Source organism: Aricia agestis, chromosome Z (assembly GCF_905147365.1).
Source record: "Aricia agestis chromosome Z, ilAriAges1.1, whole genome shotgun sequence".
Classification (NCBI taxonomy): domain Eukaryota; kingdom Metazoa; phylum Arthropoda; class Insecta; order Lepidoptera; family Lycaenidae; genus Aricia; species Aricia agestis.
In genome coordinates, this window is record NC_056428.1 from 15,641,703 (window position 1) to 15,668,176 (window position 26,474).

The 26,474-nt window shown below is 35.5% G+C and overlaps 1 protein-coding gene across 1 annotated transcript; it reads left to right on the forward strand.

Moving 5' to 3' along the window:
* Window positions 1-5,371: 5,371 nt before the first annotated feature.
* On the forward strand, window positions 5,372-25,426 carry LOC121738971 (condensin complex subunit 2). Its single transcript, XM_042131268.1, has 12 exons — window positions 5,372-5,560; window positions 5,671-5,832; window positions 5,950-6,150; window positions 6,320-6,479; window positions 8,980-9,088; window positions 9,385-9,558; window positions 9,825-9,946; window positions 14,552-14,755; window positions 17,188-17,416; window positions 18,344-18,518; window positions 21,272-21,370; window positions 25,038-25,426. Exons 1-12 carry the CDS (start codon window positions 5,435-5,437, stop codon window positions 25,338-25,340), a joined length of 2,064 nt encoding a protein of 687 aa, XP_041987202.1. The 5' UTR covers window positions 5,372-5,434; the 3' UTR covers window positions 25,341-25,426.
* The last annotated feature ends 1,048 nt before the right edge of the window (window positions 25,427-26,474 follow it).

Here is a 26,474-nt window from a genome sequence, read left to right on the forward strand (position 1 = left end):
GTAAAGTCATACAAGTTAGCTCATATTTCAACGCCACTCGCCATCTACCAGCAAAGGCGCGAACTAGTTCACCAAAAAGACCAAGATCCCTGATACCTGATACAAGATGGCTACCAGGCAAGAAGTTTTTAGGATCTAGCTACTAGAGGGCACTGCATACCCAATCAATGCTTATTGGTAAAACAGGATCTGTCAAAAGATTGTAAACAAGTAGAAATAAGAAGAAGTAGAACATGATAAACATGGAGGAGATTATGATCGCGCTTAATAACATACAAAAAGAAATGAATGCCCAAAAGATAGAAAACCGGAAAAATTGTGAAAAAATAACAAAAGAAGTGACACAAAGTATGAATAAAATGCTAGATGAGAGGCTTCTTAAATGGGAAGAACAACAAGTCAAATTGGAAAACTTAATAGAAAATCAAGAACACAGAATATATTTATTGGAAAAAGAGGTGAGACAGAGGAACCTAGTGTTTTTTGGTATCGAAGAAGGAGAATCATCATATGAAAACTTACAAAACAAATTTATTAACATCATACAAGAATAACTAACTATCTACATGGAACCAAGAGATATACAAGTAATAAGGCGAATAGGTAAACGAAGGGATAGTCCCCGCCCAATTAAGGTAAAATTTTCAACGCTCGCACAAAAAATAAATATCCTCAAGAAGAAAGGAAACTTTAAAAACACTAATTACTATTGTAAAGAGGACTATCCAAAACAAGTGTTAGAAAAAAGGAAGGAACTACAGGAACAAGCAAAGATTGAACTCGAAAAAGGAAATAGAGTAAGAAAAGTATATGATAAATTGGTAATACTAAAAACAAACAATAAAAGATCGCTCCCATCCTCACCTGATTCTGAAAATACACACTCGCAAGCAAGTAGTAAACTTCCTCACCCAAGCCATAATACAGCAAATCAAAACCCAAAGCAGCGCAAGAAGATGAATAAAACTAATAACATGAATAATTTTGTTATTAAGAAGCACACACTATCTCAAGATAAGATGCCACTAATTATTGATTCTGCGGAGGTAAGCTGCTTAAGCCGGATAACAACAACAGAATAACAACCAGCTCCGGCCCCTCTCAATCTCCCAGTACGGCTTGTCACCGCGGGAGATTAAGACAATCACCCCCCACCAGCCTCTTCCACTAGAAGAAAAGATGTTCTCTGCATATGTTCCTTAAACTATGTAAACTAGCAATTTGCCAGAGGATTATAGAGAGAAGCATGTTATATATAAAGCTAAGAGATATAATAAGTAACAAGACAATACGAGAAATTGAGGAGAACAGAGAAAACACGATAGAGTAAATATTTGTGTATTTACACAAAAGTTAGAGAGGACTGGATGAGAGAAGCAAGAGATAGACAGAGGTGAAAGATATTGGGGGAGGCCTACGCCAATAAGGCGACTATTACCTGAATAGTAGTAGATTAAAAGGAATAGAAAATTGAATGCTTTATTGATTATATTATGTACGAAAATTGAATGCTATATTAATTAATAGGCTATATTAATTAATATGTATATTCTTTGCATGCAGAATAATAAATTTAATATTTGTATGTTTTGTTGTGTGTTGCATTGGTTTATTGATTATAATTAATAAAGTAATGTAATATGAGATGGAATGGATAGTAATATAAAAAGAATTACAACCACTGAAATCATTTTGTTAGTTGTTGATAGTTGTTAATAGTTATGTAAAAAAAAAAGATGCTTTGATTAATTTATAGTGAAATGTTTTAATGAAATAAATTAATAATAATGCAATATTTTAAACTAATAGTATTGATAAATTGTAAAATATAACAAACAAATGTTAATTTAATGGTCTTTTGATTACTTCGTAAAATATGATGTTTTAATTACCTAAACTCAAATCAAATGTTTTATTGTAATCAGTTGATTCTAATGTAATATTTAAACAGAATACTATTATTGATAACAAAAATATTATGCATGTAATCTTATAAATGAAAAAAATGTAATACTTAATTGGTAATAGAATAAAGGCTATTTTTATTTTATTTTATTTTAATAAATTACAACGATTTCGTACGTAGATAACCTGAAGTAGCAGTACCTCTCTATAATCCATTTATGTTTACCAGTTAGCACTACGAAAAACTAAAAACAAAACTGAAGATAAGCTTGTAACGAAAACTTTGTTGTATTGTATTTTCTAATTTCATTTCTAATATTATCAAAGTAGTGCTACAGTGTATCGTATTAAAGTTGAACAAAGCTGAATAAGTGTTCTTATGATTAGAGTTTAGACCCTAACTAATCTCATCATATAATATTATTAAGCGGAAGAGTTTGTTTGTTTGAACGCTCTAATTTTAGGAACTGCTGGTCCAATTTGAACAATTATTTACAATATACTATATATATACTATATACTAATTTACAATATATAATAAGGAAACAGATGGAAGCGACATAACTACAAAAAAGTGTGGCCGGCGCCATATTGCCAAGAACTAAACATGCCGGTCTATAGTGATGGGACACTCGTTTGACATTTGTCGAAAATATCGATAAGTAAGATGTTATAAGTGAGCTATAATTAAGGTTAAAATCTTTTAAATAAATGATCAGATTCTTCGCCTTATATTTTTTAAATTCGATAAAAAAGTACATCACTAAACGTCAAATCTACTAATTTCTATGTTGATTAAATATCTAAAATCAAGCCATGTTATATTCTATTCTATCACAAATCTTATTTATTGTCTAATTATTAACTAAATTAGCACATACGAATTCAAGCCATCAGTAAAATAACAAAAAATTTAGTAAAAATATAAACGTACCGATCCAAGGACAAACTTTTTTAAATTTCTTCACTTTTTTGACGGACTATAAATTAATTTAAAAAAAGCAAATTAGTCGAAAATTTTTACCGATATATCGATATTTTTTTCGCGATATATCGAGACTGATATTGATATTTTTTCAAATGTTGATGTATCGATATATCGATATTTTCTTTCAATTTCGACATCCCTATGATACGACACTTTGACAGTTTATGTACCTCGGAGAACCGGAACATAAAATGGCGGACCGGCCACAGTATTTTGATTTGGTAGAGACCATTATGCCGTGTCCACATAGAAAAGTCAATGGGTACTATAGACTACAGTTCGACAAGGCTTTAATTGAATGTGTCAATGTCAGTCAATGTGCGCTGCTCATAGATAAAGTATTATAGTATAGATGTAGTCTTAGCCCGTCATCGCGTAGCCATTTTGCGCTTATTTTCATAGAAGTAGTGTGCGTTTGTTTTCTTGAATATTTCTATTGGTCGACTATTTCGAAGCACATTATGATACAGGAAAGAAAGTCAATTAGTTCATGATATCGATTAACTATAGTTCAAGTGATGAGAATCCGTAAACACGTATAAAGCTATGCAATTTTTATAGCCAAATTATTAATTGATGTGACATTTTTAGCACTAATGCCTTATATAGCACGAATAAGGGATTATTAAACTTATTAATTATCTTTTTAGCTTACAAAAATACCGATTGAAAAGCCCAAAAACGTTGTTCAAAACTTACGTATTTAATGTTAAATCCACGTGTTTGAGGTATTCTTTGACCATTCTTATGGTTTATTGTTTAGCGGAACCACAAAACTCAACAATATCTAGCATTAAATGTTCACTAAAAACCTTTATTCGGAACGTGCACGTCAGTAGTGACATATTTCAAACGAAGTTTTAGGGGCATGTGTCAAAAAATAAACAACAAGAGTTTGTTTATTTTGTAAATATTGTAGCAAATAAAATACATTAAGAACAATAATTTTTTTTAAAGAAGAAGAAGAACAATAATTAATGGTATTTGGGTTAGATTTAATTAAAAACTGGAAGTTTTTAATTAAATCTAACAGGAAAAGGAATTAAACACTGGAGTGGAAAATGAATATAATCATAAAAAACTGGTTTTGAAAGTATAAAACACTCAATAAGTTTCAAGGCCCAATCTATGCTAAAAGGAAATAAATTGGTGTTAGCAGGACATGTAAGGGATGTAGAAGAGCTAAGAACTAATGGCAATGTTATTTAATACTAGCCAATATAATTCGTTGAACATCGGTGCCTTTAGCACCCTATAAAACAAGTTCAAACGTAAGTAATGAACCAACCAAAAACGTAACTAAGCATTTAGATAAAGGTAGTCTAAACATTTTTATTCATTCTTACAGATAGATAATAATGATCGGTTGTTGCTGGAGTAAAATGCAGCTGCGTTTATAACCAGAGCGGCAAGTGCAAACATATTGCTGCTTTAAACAGTAACAAAAATACAAGCAATACTTTATACTTGAAAAAAATAAATGTAATGTTTTTAAAAATCTTGTTTTTATTTATTTTTTACAATATTAATACTCTGTAAGAAAATCGGAGTCTATAAATTTACTAAAACACTGATACTTTGGATTTAAATAAAATAGGTATTCTATTCATAGAATACCTATTTTTTATTAACCCGACGACAAAACTTGCAGTGATAATTTCAACTATCACTGCAAATTTTGTCGTCGGGTTTGGTGGTGGTCCATCATTCATCAACACTAAAACGATAGTTAGGTACTCAATTAATATCTTTATAAAATGCAACTTAAATAAAATTGACTTGACTGATAATGCAATAAATTAGGTTATATCGAATCACATACTTTTTCATTTTTGCAGCAGCTATCTGATCTAATTTCCTAGTGGATTTAGGAAAAACATTAAATTTGTATACTGACTACCTATTTTTGCTGTTATTTTTGCAGCATATACACAAACCATAAAGACCAATTTCTAAAAATTTCAAAACTAGATTGACAAGTTTGTTTGACTACTAACTGGGCCCCTTTGGTTGCATATTTTTGCCACGGCAAGCGCGGCAATCGCTTTCTTTATCCCCTCTACCCATTTCGCACGCTCCGAATAGTTTATTCACACTTTTATTACATGAAATATGCAGACCGACTCCTTTGTTATGTCCTAGTAAGTAGGACATAACATTACACGCTTTTGACGCTTATACCACAGAATATATATTAGTAGTACCAACTTACACACCGAGTATCTACGAGTATAGCTCTCTCCAGTCTATAGTAACTCAATGGCGCTGCTGGTAAAGGAGAACTGTCAAAAATTACGTTTTTGTATGATAGAAGCGTTAGTTCCTTTTCTCGCCACGTCGAACAGCCTTGTCGAACTCTATAATAATACGTCTTTGTCTATGCTTCAACTTGCTTCAATATTTGAAAAGAAATGTCAAAAAGTATCCGTTGAATTTGTAATTTTGTAAACACACGAAATACGCAAATTTTATAAATAAAATATATGTTATAGATATTTTTGAATAAAAACAAGTTATATAGTGTCGGTGCCTGCATGCACCATGATGATAGAAAACCAAATAACTTCAACTCCCGGTTTCGCGAGACGAAGTATTGGCGGGAGCGGCACATCCTTGAAGAGGCGTAGCTTGATTCCCCACAATAGAATTACTAACATAAGGGATGAGGTAGTATTTGTTTCACTAACTCTATATCGACTCAAACATCCAATTATCACACTATACACATGGTGGTGTAAAGTTGAACGTATCAAGTAGCTATTACCCCTAAACTTTAGGAGCGTAATGATGATGATGCTGAGCGGTCGTCGCTGGTGGCTTCGGAGAGAGCCGTGGCTACATCGACGCCTCAAGCGTCCCCTCGTCGAGGTCGTGACACCATGTCTTCATCACCACAAAAAGAACATTTCCAGGGATGCCTTAAACTATATGCTGAAAATGTAAGACTCTGCAATATTAAGCCTACTGTTTTTAGTCAAAGTGTTAACCTATTGATTTAAAACGTTGAAATAATTCTACTTATGAATTTATGTTAGAAGAATTTGTTTGCTTTGCAGAAAATCAACAAAGACAATGCATGGAATTTGCAACTGATTGACTTTATGACGTCAATGTTACGGCGGCACGATGCTCGCATGGATAACTTACAAACTGCATCTACTGTAGTGGATGCATCTGCTAGAATATACTCTTTCCGAGTAGATGCTGTACATTATGATGTTTTAAAAATGGCCGGTGGATTAAGTAAAGCTGCTCAGGTTAGTTGTTAACATTATTTTTTATCATAATTTGTCTCTCACTTTAAACAGATGCAGTTTGTTTTTAATTTAACAGTTAAAAGTATGAGGACATATTTGAATTTACTAGTTGTACTATCAACGGCGAGTGGTCTTGTATAGTTGCATATTTCATCTATGATTGTTTCAGACAAAAAGGGGTAAGAAAGATGATGAACATGAGGTTCTAGATGAAGGAGCAGCGGGCGGGGAGGCCACAGCTCCAAAGAAAAAGAAGAAAAGATCCAAAGGAGCAGTAGCTGCTAACTCTGAGTTGTTTAATGGAGACTTTGACACCAATGACTGTGTTGGTAAGAATTTATACCTCTCTATTTAATTGCTTAATAATGCTGAAGCACCTACCAAATTTTTTTCCTTCAGCATATTTAGGTGCTTATAGATATTTTTAACAAACACTTTTTTTATTCCTTATGCTTTGGCTTCTTGTTGAGTCCATTTGTGTTCATGATCTATGCATAAATACCACTCTTTACATAATTTAGCTACTTTTGCAACCTATAATATTTTGATTGCATGATATTTTAACTATATATTTTGTGGTACAAAATATAGGCTTATGGCTTTATGTCTCCTGTGATTGGCGTATCAATCAAAGCGCACGGAGTGCGCGGCCAAGTTCCAGCAGGCCGCGCGCATGCCATGCACTATTTACACGAACCGTTTTGACGGACTTTTGACCCCCTGTAGCTCAGTGCCTATTGCGAGTGCAAAGATAATATTATACCTACGTAATTATGTGCTTGTACTTAGCAGTATACCAAATTTAATAGATATAGCTTCGGTAGATCCTGAAATATCTCCCTGTGAAAATAGCTAATTTTGGCACTCACTCACTGACCGGTAATCAACACCTCTAGGTCACTTCCAATTGTCCTAGCGTTATGAAATTTGGCACACAAGTCATATGTAGATTAACAAAAAATTGAGAAATTTAAGAAGACAGTCAAGCGTGAGTCGGTTCACCTCCGAACTTTACATACCACTTTCAATTTTCCTAACGTAATGAAATTTGACACTCAGATCGTGTGTTATAATATGTAGAATAATAAAAAAATTGAAATACGTATAATTTTTTGAAAAAAAAGTATTGAAATCCCACCAAAAACATACCTATTAAAATGGGGCCAAGTTCCTATCGGCAAATTTTTGGTCTAAAAAAAGAGTTGAAATCCAATCCAATGCCAAGTTTAGATGCACTTGATCGATCGTTATCATTTTCATCAACAGCCTGATCCATAATACTTCTAAATTTGAACTTGGCAGGTTTTCGTGCTATACGTAACTCTTGATTAATTCATAATTGCATAATTAGATAATTATATAATTAAATAACCTGCCACGTTCAAATTAGAAGTATTATGGATCAGGCTGTTGATGAAAATGATAACGATCGATGAAGTGCATCTAAATTTGGCATTGGATTGGATTTCAACTTTTGTTTTAGACCAAAAATTTGCCGATAGGAACTTGGCCCCATTTTAACAGGTATGTTTTTGGTGGGATTTAGTTTAGTGCAACATATTATTATAACTAGACACACGCAACTCGGGAACTGTACTATTTTCCAGGATAAAAGTTTACTATATCCTGTCCTGGGACTCAAAGGACTCAAATCAGTTCACCGGTTTGGGCGTGAAGAGGTAACAGACAGACAGACACACTTTCGAACTTATATTATTACTAGCTGTTGCCCGCTACTTTGTCCGTGTGAATGTATGTTATTATTAAAATCGAGATTTAGAAAATTGAACACCTATCTACTACTATTTTATTTGGATCTATATTACACACAGAAGTAATGATATTATTTTTTGACCGACTTCCAAAAAGAGGAGGTAATATGTTCGGCTGTATGCATCTTTTTTTTTTTTCACAAAAATGGTGATAGGATGATGGGTTCCTTGAGGAATTGAGGGGACTCCTTGAAATTTGTATGGAAACATATAGTGATTTCAATTTTTTCTAGTAAAGTAATCAAGGCACATGCTACCGAAAAGTAAGACTTCACACCAGGTTATACCGTGGATCCGAAGGTACCCAACAGAAGTTTGAACCCTTATAGATACAGGTTCAGGGATTTTGGCGTTGTTTAAACCACTGAAAGCATAAGCCAATATATCAATTTGATTAATTATTCTCATCACAATTATAATTATTATACCATGGGTCATCACAATATGATCCAATTAGTGGTACTTTTCGTGATATTTAGCATCGATGCTGATGTTTTTGATGATTTTATCGCTGTTTGTGGACCGATTTTTTAAATTCTTGTGTTGTTGTATAGGATATAATCTAAATTTTGTATAACAATTACGAAAGTGGTGATCTGATGATGGGATCTATGAGCAGTCGAGGTAAATCCTTGAATTTATTAAAACACACATAATGGTTAAAAAGTTGTTTCTAGTAACTTAAACATATGTTACAAATATGGAAATTTCATACGAAGGTGTCCCTGGACCCAGAGACACTGAACAGAACTCCTGAACCTTTAAAGATAAAAGTTTGGAAATTACAGCATTGCTTAGATAACTACAAGCATTTACCACAATTTCGCTTACAGCAACATAATGCGAATAGTTAACATTCGTAGTGGTTATTTGCGCTTAAAGCCTTATTTTGTAGATAACTAAAAAGAGTGAAATTATTATTTTTAACAAAAAATTAAAACCGACTTCCAAGGTAAAAGCAATAATAATATGAACTAAAAAGTATTAAATAACTCTTTTGTTAAAAATAATAATCCAAGACTTAAGACTCAATGTGCAATGTTATAACAATTTCCAGATCCCTTCTTTGAAAGACTGGCGGCAACAGCAGGAGATGTGACTTCATCTAACAGAGCATTCAATGCCACATTACCTGTTCACGACAAGACTCTAGCATTAATACTCAGGTGAAGTAGTTGATATTATCTTATCTTATATCTTTAAAGGAGCAATTCTTGTATATATATAAAATTGGAATCTCCGAATCGGCTCCAAGGATTTTCATGAAATTTAGTATATAGGGGGTTTCGGGGGCGATAAATCGATCTAGCTAGGAACCATTTTTAGAAAATGTCATTTTCATCGAATACCGAGCAAAGCTCGGTCAAATAGCTAGTTTAACATTAAACAACAAGACTAATATCTATTACAGTTAATAACATCTGTTAAAAGTTGAAACAGATTACTTATTTTATATTTCTAGGACTGATGAACCTTTTTTGGAATGCATAAAGGAGAATATACCTGAAGAAATAGATATACGTGAGAAAATAACACTTGCATCAAAACTTTTACCTGCATTCACAGAAGAAGATCACATTTGTGAACCATTCTCAAAATTCTCTATAAGCAACTGGGACCCAGAAACAGAAGAAACGTAAGTTGCTAAGACATAAATCTTAAATTAATATAATAATAATAGGCAAAGTTGACACACATGTCATTGAGGCAATAAACTTTCGCACACATAAATACCTCTTTTGAGTCAGAAATAGGCAGTTAACTTTGAAATTGGACCTTTCAATAGGGAATCAAAATTTTATACACTAGTTCCTCTAAAAATTATTAATAAATTGTTCTTATTTTTTTTTTTAGATAATTCTATTATACCATGTAAAAAATCTATTGTTTTTGTTGTAACAGGGACCGCATCACAAACTGGATGGAAGACAACAGATTGAATCTGTCGCAGCAGGCTCTGGCATTTGATGTGAATGCCGAGGTTGAGCCTATTCCCCAGGATGAAGAACAGAATGATCTGTTTGGTAAATATACCTTTTTAGGGTTCCGTAGCTAAATGGTAAAAAACGGAACCCTTATAGATTCGTCATGTCTGTCTGTCTGTCTGTCTGTCCGTCCGTCCGTCCGTATGTCACAGCCACTTTTCTCCGTAACTATAAGAGCTACACTATTGAAACTTGTTAAGTAGATGTAGTCTGTAAACCGCATTAAGATTTTGATACAAAAATGGAAAAATTATTAAAAATTTGAGGGGTCCCCATAGGTACAACTGAAACAAAAAAAAATTTTTTTTCATCTATGGATAGGTATATCTATGGATAGGTCTTGAAAAATCATATTGAGGTTTTTTAATATCATTTTTTTCTAACCTGAATGGTTTGTGAGAGAGACTCTTCCAAAGTGGTAAAATGTGTGTCCCCTCTAATTTCTAAAGTAGTTTTTTTTTTTATGAAATAAGGGGGCAAACGTACAAACGGGTCACCTGATGGAAAGCAACTTCCGTCGCCCATGGACACTCGCAGCATCAGAATTACAGCTCGATAGCATTTGTATTTTTTTTTGTTATTTTTAGAGCTGCAAGTGCGTTGCCGGACTTTTAAGAGGGAAAAGGGTAATAGGGGAGGGTAGGGAAGGGAAGGGAAGGGAATAGGGTAGGGGTAAGGGGATTGGGCCTCCGGTAAACTCACTCACTCGGCGAAACACAGCGCAATCGCTATTTCACGCCGGTTTTCTGTGAGAACGTGGTATTTATCCGGTCGAGCCGGCCCATTCGTGCCGAAGCATGGCTCTCCCACGTATATAGTGTGTCATGATAAGTCTAAAAAAAATATATGATGTACATTACTATAAAAACTACCAACGAAAATTGGTTTAAACGAAATCTAGCTAGTAGTTTTTTTATACGTCATAAATGGTAAACCTTAAACCAAGAAAAAAATTTTTTTTCATCTAACCTATTTGTATGGGGTATCTATGAATAGGTCTTCAAAAATCATATTGAAGTTTCAAATATATTTTTTCTAACCTGAATAGTTTGCGAGAGAGACTCTTCCAAAGTGGTAAAATTTGTGTCCCGCCCCCCTCTAATTTCTAAAATCATGATAAGTCTAGAAAAAATATATGATGTACATTACTATTAAAACTACCAACGAAAATTGGTTTGAGCGAAATCTAGCAAGTAGTTTTTTTTATACGTCATAAATGGTAAACCTTAAATTCACTTTCATTAAATCAACTGAAACATAAAAATAATTCAAAAACCTTTTAATTTCATAAAAAATAAATCTTATTGTTGCTGCGGAACCCTTCATGGGCGAGTCAAACTCGCACTTGGCCGGTTTTTTAAATAAAGCATCATTAATGTTTATTTTTTTCTTAGCTTGACAAAATCAGGTGACTAGTCTTTTCGCTTTATGAAACTAAAAGTCAATTATTATGATTATTTATTATTAAGCTTTTCATTATCCCTTAAGGCTGCAGTCTTGCAAAATTCACTCGCTGCGAATTATTATTATTGTTGGAGTAAGATGATTTAGGTGATTTTTTTTGTATTAATTGCTTTATTGAACTCTTGGCATCAAAATTATCTAATTATTACATACTAACGATGCAGTTTTTATGAAATAACCTGTTTATTAAGAGATAAAAACACAGAGTTTTGATGAAATTGTGGCCTCTTAATTAAGAAAATGAAAGATAATTAGAAAAACTAATCTGCGCATTTTGAAGAAGAGAATGTTGAGCTCATTATGCGCTGAACAGATTTTTAAATTATATTATTTATTGCCATAAACTAAGCGCACAAACACAACTCGAAATGACATTGGGCACGAAGAGCTGTTATTAACGCTTGATTTACCTAACATTATCCACATATACGAACTTTAAAAAAATAACTAGCTATTACTTATAGTATACGCAATAATAATATTTAGTGTTATTGCATTATTTAGTCTTAGTTTGTCCAAAAAAATATATACAAAAATGCGCAAATAATTCGCAGCGAGTGAATTTTGCAAGACTGCAGCCTTGATACAAGATTTTTTCATTTATTTAATTTTTTCTTTTAATATATTATATTTTTAACCTTATAAGGACAAAGACTTGTATTTAAACTGATGTAGACATGCCATACGCACCAAATGTTCCGCCGTTCCAATAGAGCTAATTCACACCATTGCAGTCAGTGTTCACTGGCATGGCGACGGTCGTATGCGAGTGTGTACGGTTAGCAAAGAAATTTTTAAAACAAACTTAGTTTTATTTTCAGATACTAAATGTAATCAAAGGGCAAAATGATATCTTGTGTTATAAGATTTTGTAAAAAATATACAAATAAATCTTCAGGGATTACCTTTCACAGGTAACTATCATAGTTGTTCATAATAGATGAATAATTTTTACCTGACTACAGCAAAGCAAAAAGTGTGTCTGCATCCTTGTCACTCTTGTTACAAATAATATTGGCATCTCGCACTTGACTACGTAGATATACTTTTAGTTTCTGTGTGTGAGTAATGTTTTGAGTGTATTGTTTTAGGATTGCTTTTCAAATGACATTTCTTAGAGTACACCACTTCTACCTCAGTTTAAATAGAATTCATTGATATAAGGACAAAGACTTCTATTTAAATTAAATAGAATTCTTTGTATAAGGACCGCCTATGGCGGTAAAAGCCTCCTCCAAATTTTGCCATTTTTTTCTGTCTCGAGCCAGTCTCTTTCCACCTTTTGGCTGGCCTACCACGCCTTCTGGTTTTGTATATAAGGCTCCAGTTAGTCATAGCCTGTGTCCACCTCTCATCTGTCGTTCTTTGAATATGGCCTGCCCATTTCTATTTCATGGACAGTATTTGTTTAACAGCATCTCTGGCCTTTGTTTTTTTCCTAATGATTGTATTCTTAATCTTGTCTTTAAGTTTTATACCCATAAAGCTTCTTTCAATACCTATTTGACGGGACTTTATTCTGTTTATATGTGACTAGCGACCCGCCCCGGCTTCGCACGGGTGGACAATGATTTTTAAATAATTTTTTTTCAATCTTTATTTCTTAGTCAATAGTCATTCAAAACGTAATGCATTAATGAAGCACTATAATATTATCCCATCAATGAAGCGGCACCCGGCTGTCGCATAACTATTATATTATAAATCTATTGTGTCTGCGATTCCCATGATCGAGGTAATAATAATTAATATATACGTGGACTCTTCGAGCGAGCACACCCGCACGGCGCGCCTTGACGACGCCCAATTCGCAACGTGCAGCAGAAATCATAATATTTTAATTTCGCCATAACATTAAAACCAAACGTCCAATTTTAATCATTCAAAGACCAAATATTATCTACATTAACTGTACTTAGTAATGAAAAATTTATTTTGATAAGAATTAATGCCATGAGTAAAATAAAGGCATTTAAATGTAGTCCAAAAACATTTCAAGATTTTTTAATAAAAAAATGGTTATTGTGCCTCACTCAACCTAGATAGGTATAGTGTGTCGCGGACTTTTTTGTAGATATTTAAAAGATCTACAATTACTTAGAACATTTTATGGAACATTCTATCTTTTATAGTTTAGGCAGCGTACGCGAAAAAAGTAACATTTCTGGTTTATTTTTTACACCTTGCGTCCGAAAATCCCAAATACCTTACGGAACCCTATTTTTTTTTTTTTCAAAATAAAATTTAGGCTATGCTCAGCAGAATTAATGTAGGATTCCAATGGTAAAAGAATCTTTCAAATCGGTCCAGTAGTTTCGGAACCTATTCAAGACAAACAAACAATCAAATCTTTCCTCTTTATAATAGTAGTGTAGATTTTCAATTTTCAATGACCAGGATTGACTTCCATATGTTAAGCAAGGTGTAAGGCAGATGTTTATGGCTTTGGCTTTTTTTTTATTGGTATTTTTCCTTTGAACAATTCCTTCATTAACCAGTATTAGTAGTATAAGCAGAGATCGGAATTGGGTGTGTGAAAATACCTAAAGTTTGCAGCGGGACATAATATGGAGCTGTTACAACCACTTAAGTTAAACCGGTTTTGGATTTTACCGGTTCAGTTTTGTATTTTTTTTAACATGTTCCTTACCTTTGAAACACCGAACTATAAACATTTACAAGCTGCTTATACAGTTCTAAATTAATTTTTTAGTCTCAAATTTTCTTTGTCGGCCAAACACAGAATTTTACATGTCAGCAAAATGCTAATGTGGTTTTAATCTTTTTTTCGGTGTGTGTAATCGGTGTTTCAAAGGTAAGGAACATGTTAAAAAAAAATACAAAACTGAACCGGTAAAATCCAAAACCGGTTTAACTTAAGTGGTTGTAACAGCTCCATATTATGTCCCGCTGCAAACTTTAGGTATTTTCACACACCCAATTCCGATCTCTGAGTATAAGACAAGAAATCATGTTAAATCAGATATACGAACTTTTGGAGTTTCGTTGTCGAAAATCTACTGTACTGCAGTAATGAAGTCACTGTCTCGTATCCGAATATATATAGACTTATCGGGGGCACTGCCGTGCCCTCAGATTCAAGAGTTTAATTTGGATTTTGACTATGTCATCAATACACCTTTTCTTCTTTAACCAATCACAATATGAATGTATTTCCAGAGGACGAGCCCCTAGGCGGTATATCGTCGGACGAGGGCGGCGATGTCGCGGTCGCGGCTTGCGTCGCGCGAGCGGTGCCGGCGCCGCCCGCGCGCCTTGCCGATATGAGGCCGACTGACGCTGCCCACGCGCGCCTCGAGTACAGCTACTGTGCGCTGTCAGCCTGGGCCGGACCTGCGCATTGGCGGCTCAAGACTAACAGAGGTGAGCAAGAGCACTCCGGCTCGAAGGACCAACAGATTGAACAAAGCAATGTCGCTCACCTACATGCGCCACACTACGCTGCCCACGCGCGCCTCGAGTACAGCTACTGAGATCTATCAGCCTGGGTAGGGCCTGCGCATTGGCGGCATTAGAGGACCAATCCGGCTCGTAGGACCAACAGATTATATCAAAGCACTAGCTGTTGCCCGCGACTTCGTCCGGTTTACACAGTTGTTCCCGACATCGATTTAATCGTTTACGCGCAAATCAGAAAAGTATATTGTGTGGGAACCGTACATTTTCCGGGACAATAAACATTCCTTGTCCCAGATTCAAATTAGTATCTCCAATCTCCATGCTTAATTTCATCAAAATAGATTATATAGTTTAGGCGATAATCATAAAAGTTTATTGTGCGGAAACCGTACATTTTCCGGGACAAAATTAGTATTCCAGGTCCTTTCCCGAGACTCAAAGTATCTCCATACCAAATTCCATCAAAATAGATTGAATAGTTTACGCGCAAATCATAAAAATATATTGTGCAGTAACCGTATATTTTTCCGGGACAAAATGTATCCTTTGTTCTTTTTCGGGACTCAAATTCTCTTTATACATATCAAATTTCAGCAAAATGGGTCCAGCCATTTATGCGTGATGTCGTGACCGCGCGGCTTCGCCCGCGTAAGTTGGATATTTCACAGACAAATTAGTCCACAAAAAATAGCCTATGATCCTTCACGTGGTCTACTTCCTATCTGTGCCAAATAACAGAAAAATTGCTCCAGTAGTTTTTTTTTCACATTTTCCTCTATTTCTTCGCTCCTAATAGACTAAGCGTGATAAAATATAGCCTATAGCTTTCCTCGATAAGCAGGCTATCTAACACTTAAAGATTTTTTTAAATTGGACCAGTAGTTGCTAGGATTAGCGCGTTCAAACCAGCCCTTTCAAATAATTTCCCCCGTTTTTTCCACACTTTCCTCTATTTCTTCGCTCCTATTAGTATTAGCGTGATAAAATATAGCCTAAAGCCTTTCTCGACAATTATGCTATCTAACACTGAAATAATTTTTCAAATCGGGCCAGTAGTTCCTGAGATTAGCGCGTTCAAATAAGCCCTTTCAAATAATTTCCCCCCGTTTTTTCCACACTTTCCTATATTTCTTCGCTTCTATTAGTATTAGCGTGATAAAATATAGCCTATAGCCTTCCTCGATAAATGGACTATCTAACACTGAAAGATTTTTTCAAATCGGACCAGTAGTTCCTGAGATTAGCGCGTTCAAACAAACAAACTAACAAACTCTTCCGCTTTATAATATTAGTATAGATCGTTGATGTCATGTTGCTCTGTTGCTGATTATTGTGCTCTGTCCGTCTGGGCCGGGCCCGCGCTTTGGCGGCTCAAGACACATTTGTCAGCAACCGTATGCGTTTTGAATGCACCGCCTAGTACACGAATTGCGGCGCGTACGGTGCGTGTGATAATATGAACCTTGCATATTCACCCGTACCTTACGCGCCGCATTTCATATACTGACAAATGTGCGATCAGCTCTACTGTGCGCTATCAGCCCAAATAATAGCCTGGGCCGAGCCGAAATAAAATCAACATAATGTCAACAATTTAAATAACACTAATATATATATATATATATATATATATATATATATATATATATATATATATATATATATATATATTCAACAAATAAATATTCAAAAATTATATATATATATATATATATATATATATATATATATATATATATAATTATATATATATATATATATATTAGACCGGTTCAAAAAATCGACTATTTTTTTTTTTCAAAACCCGCAGTGAAATATCTTCCTAGTAATGAAAAAAGAAGCCTGTGAAAACGGGAGCTCTTAATATCAATTTTGAAAGGTCGCTCATCGTGAATTTCTATTTTACGTTTAAATAACATGGGAAAATTTTTTTTTTCAATTTGGAATTTTACAACTCATTTTTGAATTAACATGTCGGGATGAGCGATACATATTTTTGAAGGAAATTAAACGCTCCCGTTTTCACAGGTTTCTTTTTTCATTACTAGGAAGATATTTCACTGCGGGTTTTGGAAAAAAAAAATAGTTGATTTTTTTGAACCGGTCTAATATATATATATATATATCAAATTTTGGCAGGAAGGTTTAATTGCGGGTCTCTCGGAATCGGTTCCAATGATTTTCATGAAATTTAGTACATAGGGGGTTTCGTCATTTCCGGAAATCAATCATTTCCAGAAAATGTCATTTTCATCGGATACCGAGCAAAGCTCGGTCAAACAGCTAGTTATTATTAATATGTCATTTTCATACATCTTCGATTTTACTTCTATTTTCTTATTTAAAGATCTCGATAATTTCAGTAAGTTAAACTAAATCATACAAACCATTTTCAGCATCAAAACTCTCAACTCTCACTCAATCCACGGCCGGTCGTGTAACGATCGACAAGAAGGCTCGTACCAAGAAAACCCTGGACTTCATGGGCGCTGGGCTAGCGTTCGACTGCCGCGCCCCAGCCGGCGAATACGAGCCAACACCGCCCGCCAAGATCATGATCAGCAGGAAGACGCTGGCGACGGGGCACACGTGGAACGAGGCCAACTTCAAGACGCCTATTGACAGGTATGTCTTATGGGACGTTTATAATCAGCGCTGCCACTGCCGCTGCTTCTCGCGCTGCCATGCCGGCAATATTGCCCTGAATACTTCTGAGGCAGTAACGACATGACGAGTGGCAGCGCCAACAGGGCTGAATGTAAACGATGCATTAGCTATCTATCCGTGATCAGTCATAGGATCAGTAGCGACGTTAAGTCGGGGACGACGCTAAGCGCGCCTATGGCGCCGGATGAAAAGGGACGCCGAAGGCAAACAAAAAAGGCTCAATTTTTAGCACTACCAGCACTCCGGGCGCCCAGAATCTCGCCCAGGGTGCTGGTAGTTCTAAAACCGGCACTGCATAGGATGAAAGACTTCAGTCTCATCTCTTTCTAGAAAATGTCATTTTCATCGGATACTGAGCAAAGCTCGGTCAAACAGCTACTTTATTTTAAAACTAGATGTTTTCCGCAACCTCGTCACGCCGAAATTCGTCAATCGAAGTATCTCCATACCAAACATCTAAATTGGTTCAGCGGTTTAAGTGTTAAGCGCTAACAGACAGAAACACTTTCGCATTTATAATATTAGTAACATTAAGGATTAAAACAAAGGATGAACCTGAAATAACTTTACAATAACTAATATTTATACGCTCTTTCTAAGCTAGTTTTAAATACTCTCAACATTCATATATTCACCATATTTCTTTGCTAGAATAGAACTAATGTTATTACTTTTAGTGCTTGTCCAGACCCAGCGCGTGTAGAAACCGAGCGGTTAAGTGTGAAAGTGGCACCTTTGTAATAAGCTGCGAGCGGCTAAAACGCGCGGATCCAAACTGCACGGTTCCCGCTGTGTCTGAACAAGCGCTTAATTCTTAGTTATGTATTTATGCAAATAAACAAATTGAAATACTAAGAATAAACTCAAAATATTTGTTTTACTCAGAGGCCTCGACGAGTCCCACTTCCGAGCGTTGTTCCTGCGTCGCAGCGTGAAGCTGATGCGGGCGTGCGACGTGCCCGCGCCCGCGCCCACGCCCGCTGAGCCGCTAGCCGTAGACGCCGTGGACTACGACTACACTAACGAGAATGATGCTGGATACTGTCCTACGCAGGCGCCGGTGTGTATAGCTATACAAAGTTTATGTGTAACAGGTTTTTCATCTATTATAAGACTATTTATTATCTATTCTAGATGATCAATTGTATTGAGCAATATCACGCTTCAATTTTATTGAATAGTTTATTTGACAATGAGAGGCGCGCGATGTTCAATATCAACCCTGGACATTCAATAATATTACCCCTAAACGAGCAATTTTATTGCGCAATAAAAGGAAGTAAAGGTATTAGAATAGACAAAGTGACTAGTAATGTCTAGCAATAGCTGTATAAAACAAACTCTAAAACTATATTATTTAAAAATTATACAGGTTGCAATTAAACCCTCCTGCCAAATTTGGATATAATTATCCGTGTTAAAAATACACGTATTTCTTTTATAATCACTGAGTACTAAAATTTTGAGAAATAGCCTCCGAAAGTTATCCTACCAAACACCACAAAATATGGACACACGGGGCCCGGCCCGGCCCCGCCCCGTCGCGCCCTTCCGCTTAAACGTAGTTCATTGACATTTTTTTTATTATCATAAGTTGGGAACTTCCCCAGTCCCCTTCATACTTTGACTGGCTTAGGACCGTCAAAATGTAAAGGACGTCGACAGGATGCTTAGAATAAAATGAATTGATATTTGATACACATCAAAAGAATGGAAAATTACAACTAAGTAATTACGAACAATAAGCACTTTAGAAATTAATAAATCTAAACCACATCCTTTGCATTCAGGCGTATTTAAAAAATTCAATCAACTTATGTACACAGTACAACTAGGTAATTAAAAATCAAAACCACCCATCTCTAAATCTTATTATCTTGTTTACACTAACAGTACTTTTGTTAAAACTGCAATCCGTTTCGCTCTCAGCAGAGTCTAGCACGTTTTTACACATTGTTTTTAAGTTTGAGCACAACCATAAAGTTAATATACCTAGCGGAATAGAGAAACAAAGGCCTGAGCAAGAGAGATGTCACTATCAGTAACACTGCGTGGTAAAAAGATCACACGATACATGACAGCAGCACTCTTTTTTTGACGTCCAGTCGGCACGTGCCGCACGATGACAATTTATTCTCATAGAATTCTTGTTCAATCATGCTTGTGTAAGTGTATATTTTTCACACAGATGAAAACCAATTTTTGTTACGTTTGACAGCTCGAGATTGTTGCTCTATTCCGCTAGGTATATTAACTTTATGAGCACAACTCTGTCACTTTTAACCTCGTCAGACGCATGTTCGATACGCGATTTTAGGTCTTCGAGGCTGGCCTGCTGCTTGCCAGGTGTGTGCAGGTATTCCGAACTGTCCATAATCCGAGTCTTTGATTAAATGGACAAAATTGTTTCGCGGTTCAGATTCAGGTACCTACAACTGCATTCGTGATCAGCTGTTACGAAGACGAGGAAGGCTTTCTTGCTCGTACAGTCTCTGCGCTCCGCGTAAACTTTCGCCATTTGAAATGTTAACACTCGCGAGTCGCGGTTAGAGAACATTTTGTCACAGATACTTAATTACGAGCGCGGCGGGGGGCGCGGCGGTGACAAATTAATTACGTCACTGCAATTCAAACGTGGACGCCGCCGCCCGCGCGCCACCCCCGCTTTACCCCTGTAGCCGGTTTTTGCCGACACCGCGCGACAGACGGGCGCCGTTGCCAGTAGTGACCAAGCTGTACTGAATTAGGTTGGGATAAAATGTTATTGTAAAAAAATTAACACTCTATTTTTTGTACTTTAATGGACTCTCCTAATGACACCTAAGACCCAGTTTCATCAAGCAATGTTAAATAAATAATGGCTTGTTAAGACCCAATTTCACCAACCTCTGTTTGTTAAATCCTAACAAGGCATTACTTAACGGACCTTGGAAAATTAAACAGACTATTAAAATACTTATGTCCCACAGTAAAAATTTAACAGCGGATTAGTAAATGCAATGTTAAGTGAACAACGAGTGAATAACATTCAATTCGTTCGTTCTTGTTATAAGGCGACGAAATTGCAAAGTACAAGTTTAATACGACATGTTGGCTGCAATGTTTCATTTTCACCTTATTCGTATAATACGTCATCCGGTAGATAATGCGACCAAATTAAAATATCTCTGATCGCATACATTTGTTACACTACAATAGTTCTTTTTCCTCAATTCCTGCTGGGGAGGTCCGTTAGATATATAACAGTCCGCTATAATAGTCAAAACAACAATTTTCAAAGACAATATCCAATATCAATAAAAGAATCTGTTTTGACTTTTGAGTGTTTCCGCCATGTTTCGCCACATCCTTACATATTATTTATTATTTTTCATGTTATGCATAATTATTTATTTTCATTGTGTCAAAAATTTAGCTCTCGGATTTTCATTCAATTTTTACTGTGGGACATAAGTATTTTAACAGTCTGTTTAATTTTCCAAGGTCCAGTAAGCAATGCCTTGTTAGGATTTAACAAACAGAGGTAGGTGAAATTGGGTCTAAGCCTCAAAAAAATTTGGCAGGTAGGTATAATTGCACCCTGTATTATGCTAGTCAATATAAATCACATATAATTATATTTATTGATGTATAGTTACCCTATATATCTCTGAGGGTTTTGGTCATTTACTTGTTCAACATTAAAATCAAATTGCGATTTCTTTCGCGTGAGTAAAAAATATTAACATTTTGCCCATGAGAAATAATTTAAAGTTTTTATTGTAAATACAAAAAAAAATAAATATGTATGCTTTAAAACGTAATTTTACTTAGGAGGCGGACGAGTGGGATAACGACGAAGGCGGCGAGACGGTGCGGTGCGAGGCGCCGCCCGCAGACGACATCGGCGAGATGCTGGAACCGCCCACTAAGGTCAGTCATTCCTAGAAGTACTTTTTTTACGTTCCATAGAACAGTAAAGTGTAGCTCGTAAAACGTCAATTCCATGGAATCTTTTCAATTTTATTATACATCCGTACTAATATTATAAATTTCGCATTTATAATAAACACACCGGCAAAATTAGAGGAACATAACAAAATTTTCAATTTTTTTTTAAATTATTCACTGATTGTTATATATTTATTTATTTATTTACTAATTGATTATTAAAAAATAAATTTTATATAAATTTAGGGCATAAAAACGTGAAAAATAGAAAAAAATCAGCAAAAATCAAAAAATTAAGAAAATCTTTGATATTTCAGTAGTAAGTTTTTAAGATAAATTCTCCACTTTTATTAAAGAAATGCCATGTTAAAAGCGTGTAATGCTGGTGTAATGCCTTCTATGGATCTCAAGAGGGCCTGGATACGCCATTCCATGCTTGCATTTTTATTGTCAATCATTTCCTGTGGGATATTATCCTACTCCTCCAGTAGCGCCAACTCGAGCTCCTGGACACATTTTGGAGCTGGAGTTTTAACTCGTACCGTTCACCCATTGATGTGCCACACGTCTTCAATCGGATCCACATCCGTAGACCACGCTGGCCTCTCCACCTGGGCTACGCCAGCATCGTTTAGGTAATAATGCCCGATTTTCTTACTCTATGGACGCACATAAAATTGAAATTACTACCTAAAACTGTGTAAAAGGCACACCATGCAGTTCCAAGATGTCGGTGCTATAGCTCTGTACTGTCAAAGTACCATCATCTATAATCATCAGCTCCATGCGGGCTCCAAATCATATGCAACTCCAAACCATTACGAAGCCTGCATCATAGGCCACTGTTTCCGGTAAGTTTGATGGCCTGTAGCTTTCCTTATAATTTATCCACATTCTTTATCGCCTGTCAATACAATGTACACAGAATTTGCTCCCATCACTGTACAGCACAAGATTTCACTCACTTGTCTAATTTTGATGTTCACGCGCAAATCTTAGCCTGGCTCTTCGGTGTCCTGTTTCAAGTTTTGGTGCCCTTGCTGGCACTTTTGAGTTTAATTTAACTTCTTTGAGTCTTCTTCTTACTGTACAATCACTTACACGTTCATCTTGGACCTGTTCCGACAGGTTTCGTGTCTGCATAGCAGTTTGAGGTCGATTTCTTAAGTTTTGTTTCCTTACAAAATGGTCATCCTGAACCATTGACACCCGATATCTGCCTTGTTCTCGTCTCCGAACGTAAGATCCAGTCTCTCTGAAGCGTTGAAAGTTACGATGAACCACGGAAGCCGACACACCTGGCCTGACTGACCGAACGGTAGGTGTGACCTTTCTCTATCGTGGTTACAGCTCTAGCTGTCGCAGATGCTGGGAAATCACTAATTTTGTATCTAAGTAATGTGTTCTTCCAAAAACCACACAATCAAATGAGCTGAGCATACCTTGCACCCCGCTAAAACGTCATTCTTATCAGGAACACTTACAACGTCAATAATCGAAAAACACTTATTAGGGCATAATTGCTATAAAAACCTGTCAACTTGCCAGTTTTGTTCAATATTTTATTTCTTGAATTATCTTAGAAGCTATAAAAAAGGCTTTCAGACAGCCCGGCCCACTTGAGTTCAAGTTTTGGCCCTTTTTACCAATGTTCCGCTAATTTTGCCAGTGTGTGTATTTTGTCTGTCTGTTACCTTTTCACGCTCAAATCGCTGATCCGATTTTGCCCTCTTCACGCTCAAATCGCTGATCCGATTTTGCTGAAATTTGGTATGTACATTGAGTCCCGGGAAAGGACATAGGATATTTTTTTCCCAGAAAATGTGCGGTTCCCGCGCGATACACGAATTTTGCCGCAACGAAGTTGTGGACGTCATCTAGTACTTAACCCATCAATCCCCCCGGCACCAGGCTGTCGCATAACAATTGAAAATATATTGTGTATGTCATTCCCACGATCGAGGTATTAATAAATGACAATTTGTACTGTCGAAATGCTCCCATTTTAGGCCGGCCGCAAATTGTCCGAAATTTCTGATCAGAAACATATGAACTGCCATCCGATCGAGTACTCTGGTGTTTCGTCCCAACCAAGGTTTTGGGCACAGTGGGCCCAATCACCAGATATGAATTTTTAACATTTTTTTCATCTGGCGATTGGTCCCAAGTAATTATTTTTTATGACTTTTGGGCTCGTGTCCGTAGGGCTAGCAAAAAAGTTGTAGATTTGAATAAAAAACAAAATAATGGCTTTGTATGAAAGCATTTACACTGAATGAATATAATATGATATTTAAAGAAAAATAATACAATGGACATGTATACAGGGTGTAACAAAAATAAGTGATAATACTTTAGGGTGTGTACGTGTTCCTTGTAGATAGTTCACTGTGAAAGTAGCAGCGCTGAAAGACCAATTTTTTTTTTTACTTTTGTATGGGGAAACTCGTGACGCTGGGGCCCTTGCCCATACAAAAGTGAAAAAAAAATTCGTCTTTCAGCGCTGCTACTTTCACAGTCAACTCTCTACAAGGAACACGTACACACCCTAAAGTATTATCACTCATTTTTGTTACACACTGTATATTAAAATCTCTTATGACATAAATAATAACAAAAGTACTTATTTTCTAAATAATCTAATATTATTATTATTGTATAGTTATTTCAGTTTAAAATTTATTTATAATTATTATTTTTATATAAAGCTTATATTTTTCTTTATTGGCAAATTATAGGTATTTTTTTTTGTAAGAGAACGACTAATTAATTAATTAATTTTATATAAGTAAGTTTAATTCAATTACGCGCCATTGTTGTGGCACAATGTTAAAACTATAAGTATTTAATAAAACCTTTATATCAACAACATTCTGGCAATAAAGATATTTGAATTTGAAAATGAAAAATATTTTGTATCACGTAGGTGCTATGGCAACTTTATGCCGATAGGCGCGAGCGGCTATAGCCCGGCCGAATTTTATTTATGATTTGAATACAAAAAAACTTCCCACATCTATCGTACAACTAAGATAGAATCATTTTACTGTGGAAAAACAACCATTAAAATTTCACGCAGTACCTATTAGAGTAGGTATTTTTTTAAAACTTGATTCGACGCAGTATGTTTAGGTATTAATAATAATAATATAAGTTTTAAGGTGTTAGATATTTTTTAGTGTTAGATATGTTTCGGATAAGAAATTTCTGACAATGTGCGGCTGGGCTTAATCGGCATAGTCTCTTCTAACAATTATTATATCTGACTTAAATAAATATTAAATAAGTTATTATTTATGTAATTAATTATTATTATTTTGAATATTAAATATTCCCTGTTAATGCGGTGTTGCAATAATTAGTAAAATGAAAACTCGTATATCCAATACGTGACCTATAATATGTTAGATATTTTTTAAATTTACAAAACAATATTATGGTTATAACTGATTATTTTTGTGCCAACCCTACTTCAAATTTTTTTACCAGAAAACAATGAATCATAAAAGTGGGACCAATCGCCAGATGATAAAATGCTAAAAATTCATATCTGGTCATTGGGCCCACTGGGCCTAAAAACCTTGGGACGAAACACCAGAGTACTCATCCGACAATGTGCGGCCGGGCTTAATGTGACATATTTTTTCAGGTCGCCAAAATATTCATACCATACGCCATGCGCGCTAAGAAGGTCGACATGAAGCAACTGAAGCATTGTACGTGGAAGATGCTAACTGAGAAGACGCCAGAAGGGGACAAAGAGAATGTTACTAAGACCACATTCTTCTCGGTCTACTCGCGACTACCGAATAGACTTTCTACCAACATGCGAGAATCTCTCAGTGTACCCCTAGCTTTACTCTCTGTATTGCATTTGGCCAACGAAAAAGGCTTGATTTTGGAAAAAAGGGATGAACTAAACGATATTGGTATATTAGGACTTATTAAGTAAGAAACATGCATGATATACAAGTTATGTTTCTTGGCTTGAAAAGAAATATATAAATGTATTTTTTAAAGATTGTTGATAAGGGGAAAAAAGGGGGTACCTACCCTTACTAAAAAAATATACAATATTTTGTTCTTATCTATCAATTGGCTTTTCCAATGCAAGCGGGCCCTAGACGATCAATTTTATTGTGCAATGTCACATTTGTGCTATATTATTGCCCGTCTAGGGTTGATATTGAACGCAGAGATAATATTTCACAATAAAATTGATCATCTAGGGGCCCACTAACTGACAATGATAAAATATTGTGGCAGCATAAGTATGCACACAGGTTTATAGTTATTAGTTATTCTTATTACATATTTTTGTATCCTATTTATTGATATGTAAGTAGGGTAGAAGAATCATTGAAATTGGGACATTATCGCATTATATTGAATCTCTTGATGGCATTTAATTATCAAAAATAATCTATACTAAGATTATAAATGCGAAAGTATCTCTGTCTGTCTGTCTCGCTTTCACGCCTAAACTACCGAACCGATTGTAATGAAATTTTGTATACAGATAGTCTAAAGCGCGAGAAAGGACATAGGCTACTTTTTTACTGGAAAAAAGAGTTGTAAGGGGGGTGAAAATGCGTAAATTGGTTCAAATTAAGTTAGTTCCAAAAATCCATAATAGATGGCGCCGTGCGTCTCCTACATCGCGGTGACGCTTACCCAGAATTTTTTCTATAAGAGGTGGTATCATCTTACATTCGAGTTTCGATTTTTTTTTGATTGTTGGGTTTTTTTATGAAAGCTTTTGACACCAATTTGGTTGGCATCGCGCGCTATAAACTGAAGTCCACGCGGATGAAGTCGCGGGCAACAGCTAGTGATTTTATAAATTCTTACCTTGGCTTTTCTATATGTCTACCAGGATCTGATGCAAAAAGTGAGAAAAGAAATTGACTCTAGCAATTCGCGGTGAAACTGAGCGGCCTGCCCCGCCCCTTCGTCTGCAAAGCGCCTTATTATACTGGAGTCATCAAGTCTGGAATATGATGCGATAAGAAATAGAAGAGGCGTGTTAAGTAGTATAAGTAGTATTATTTTAGCACAATAAATGTACATACATACATAATTATTT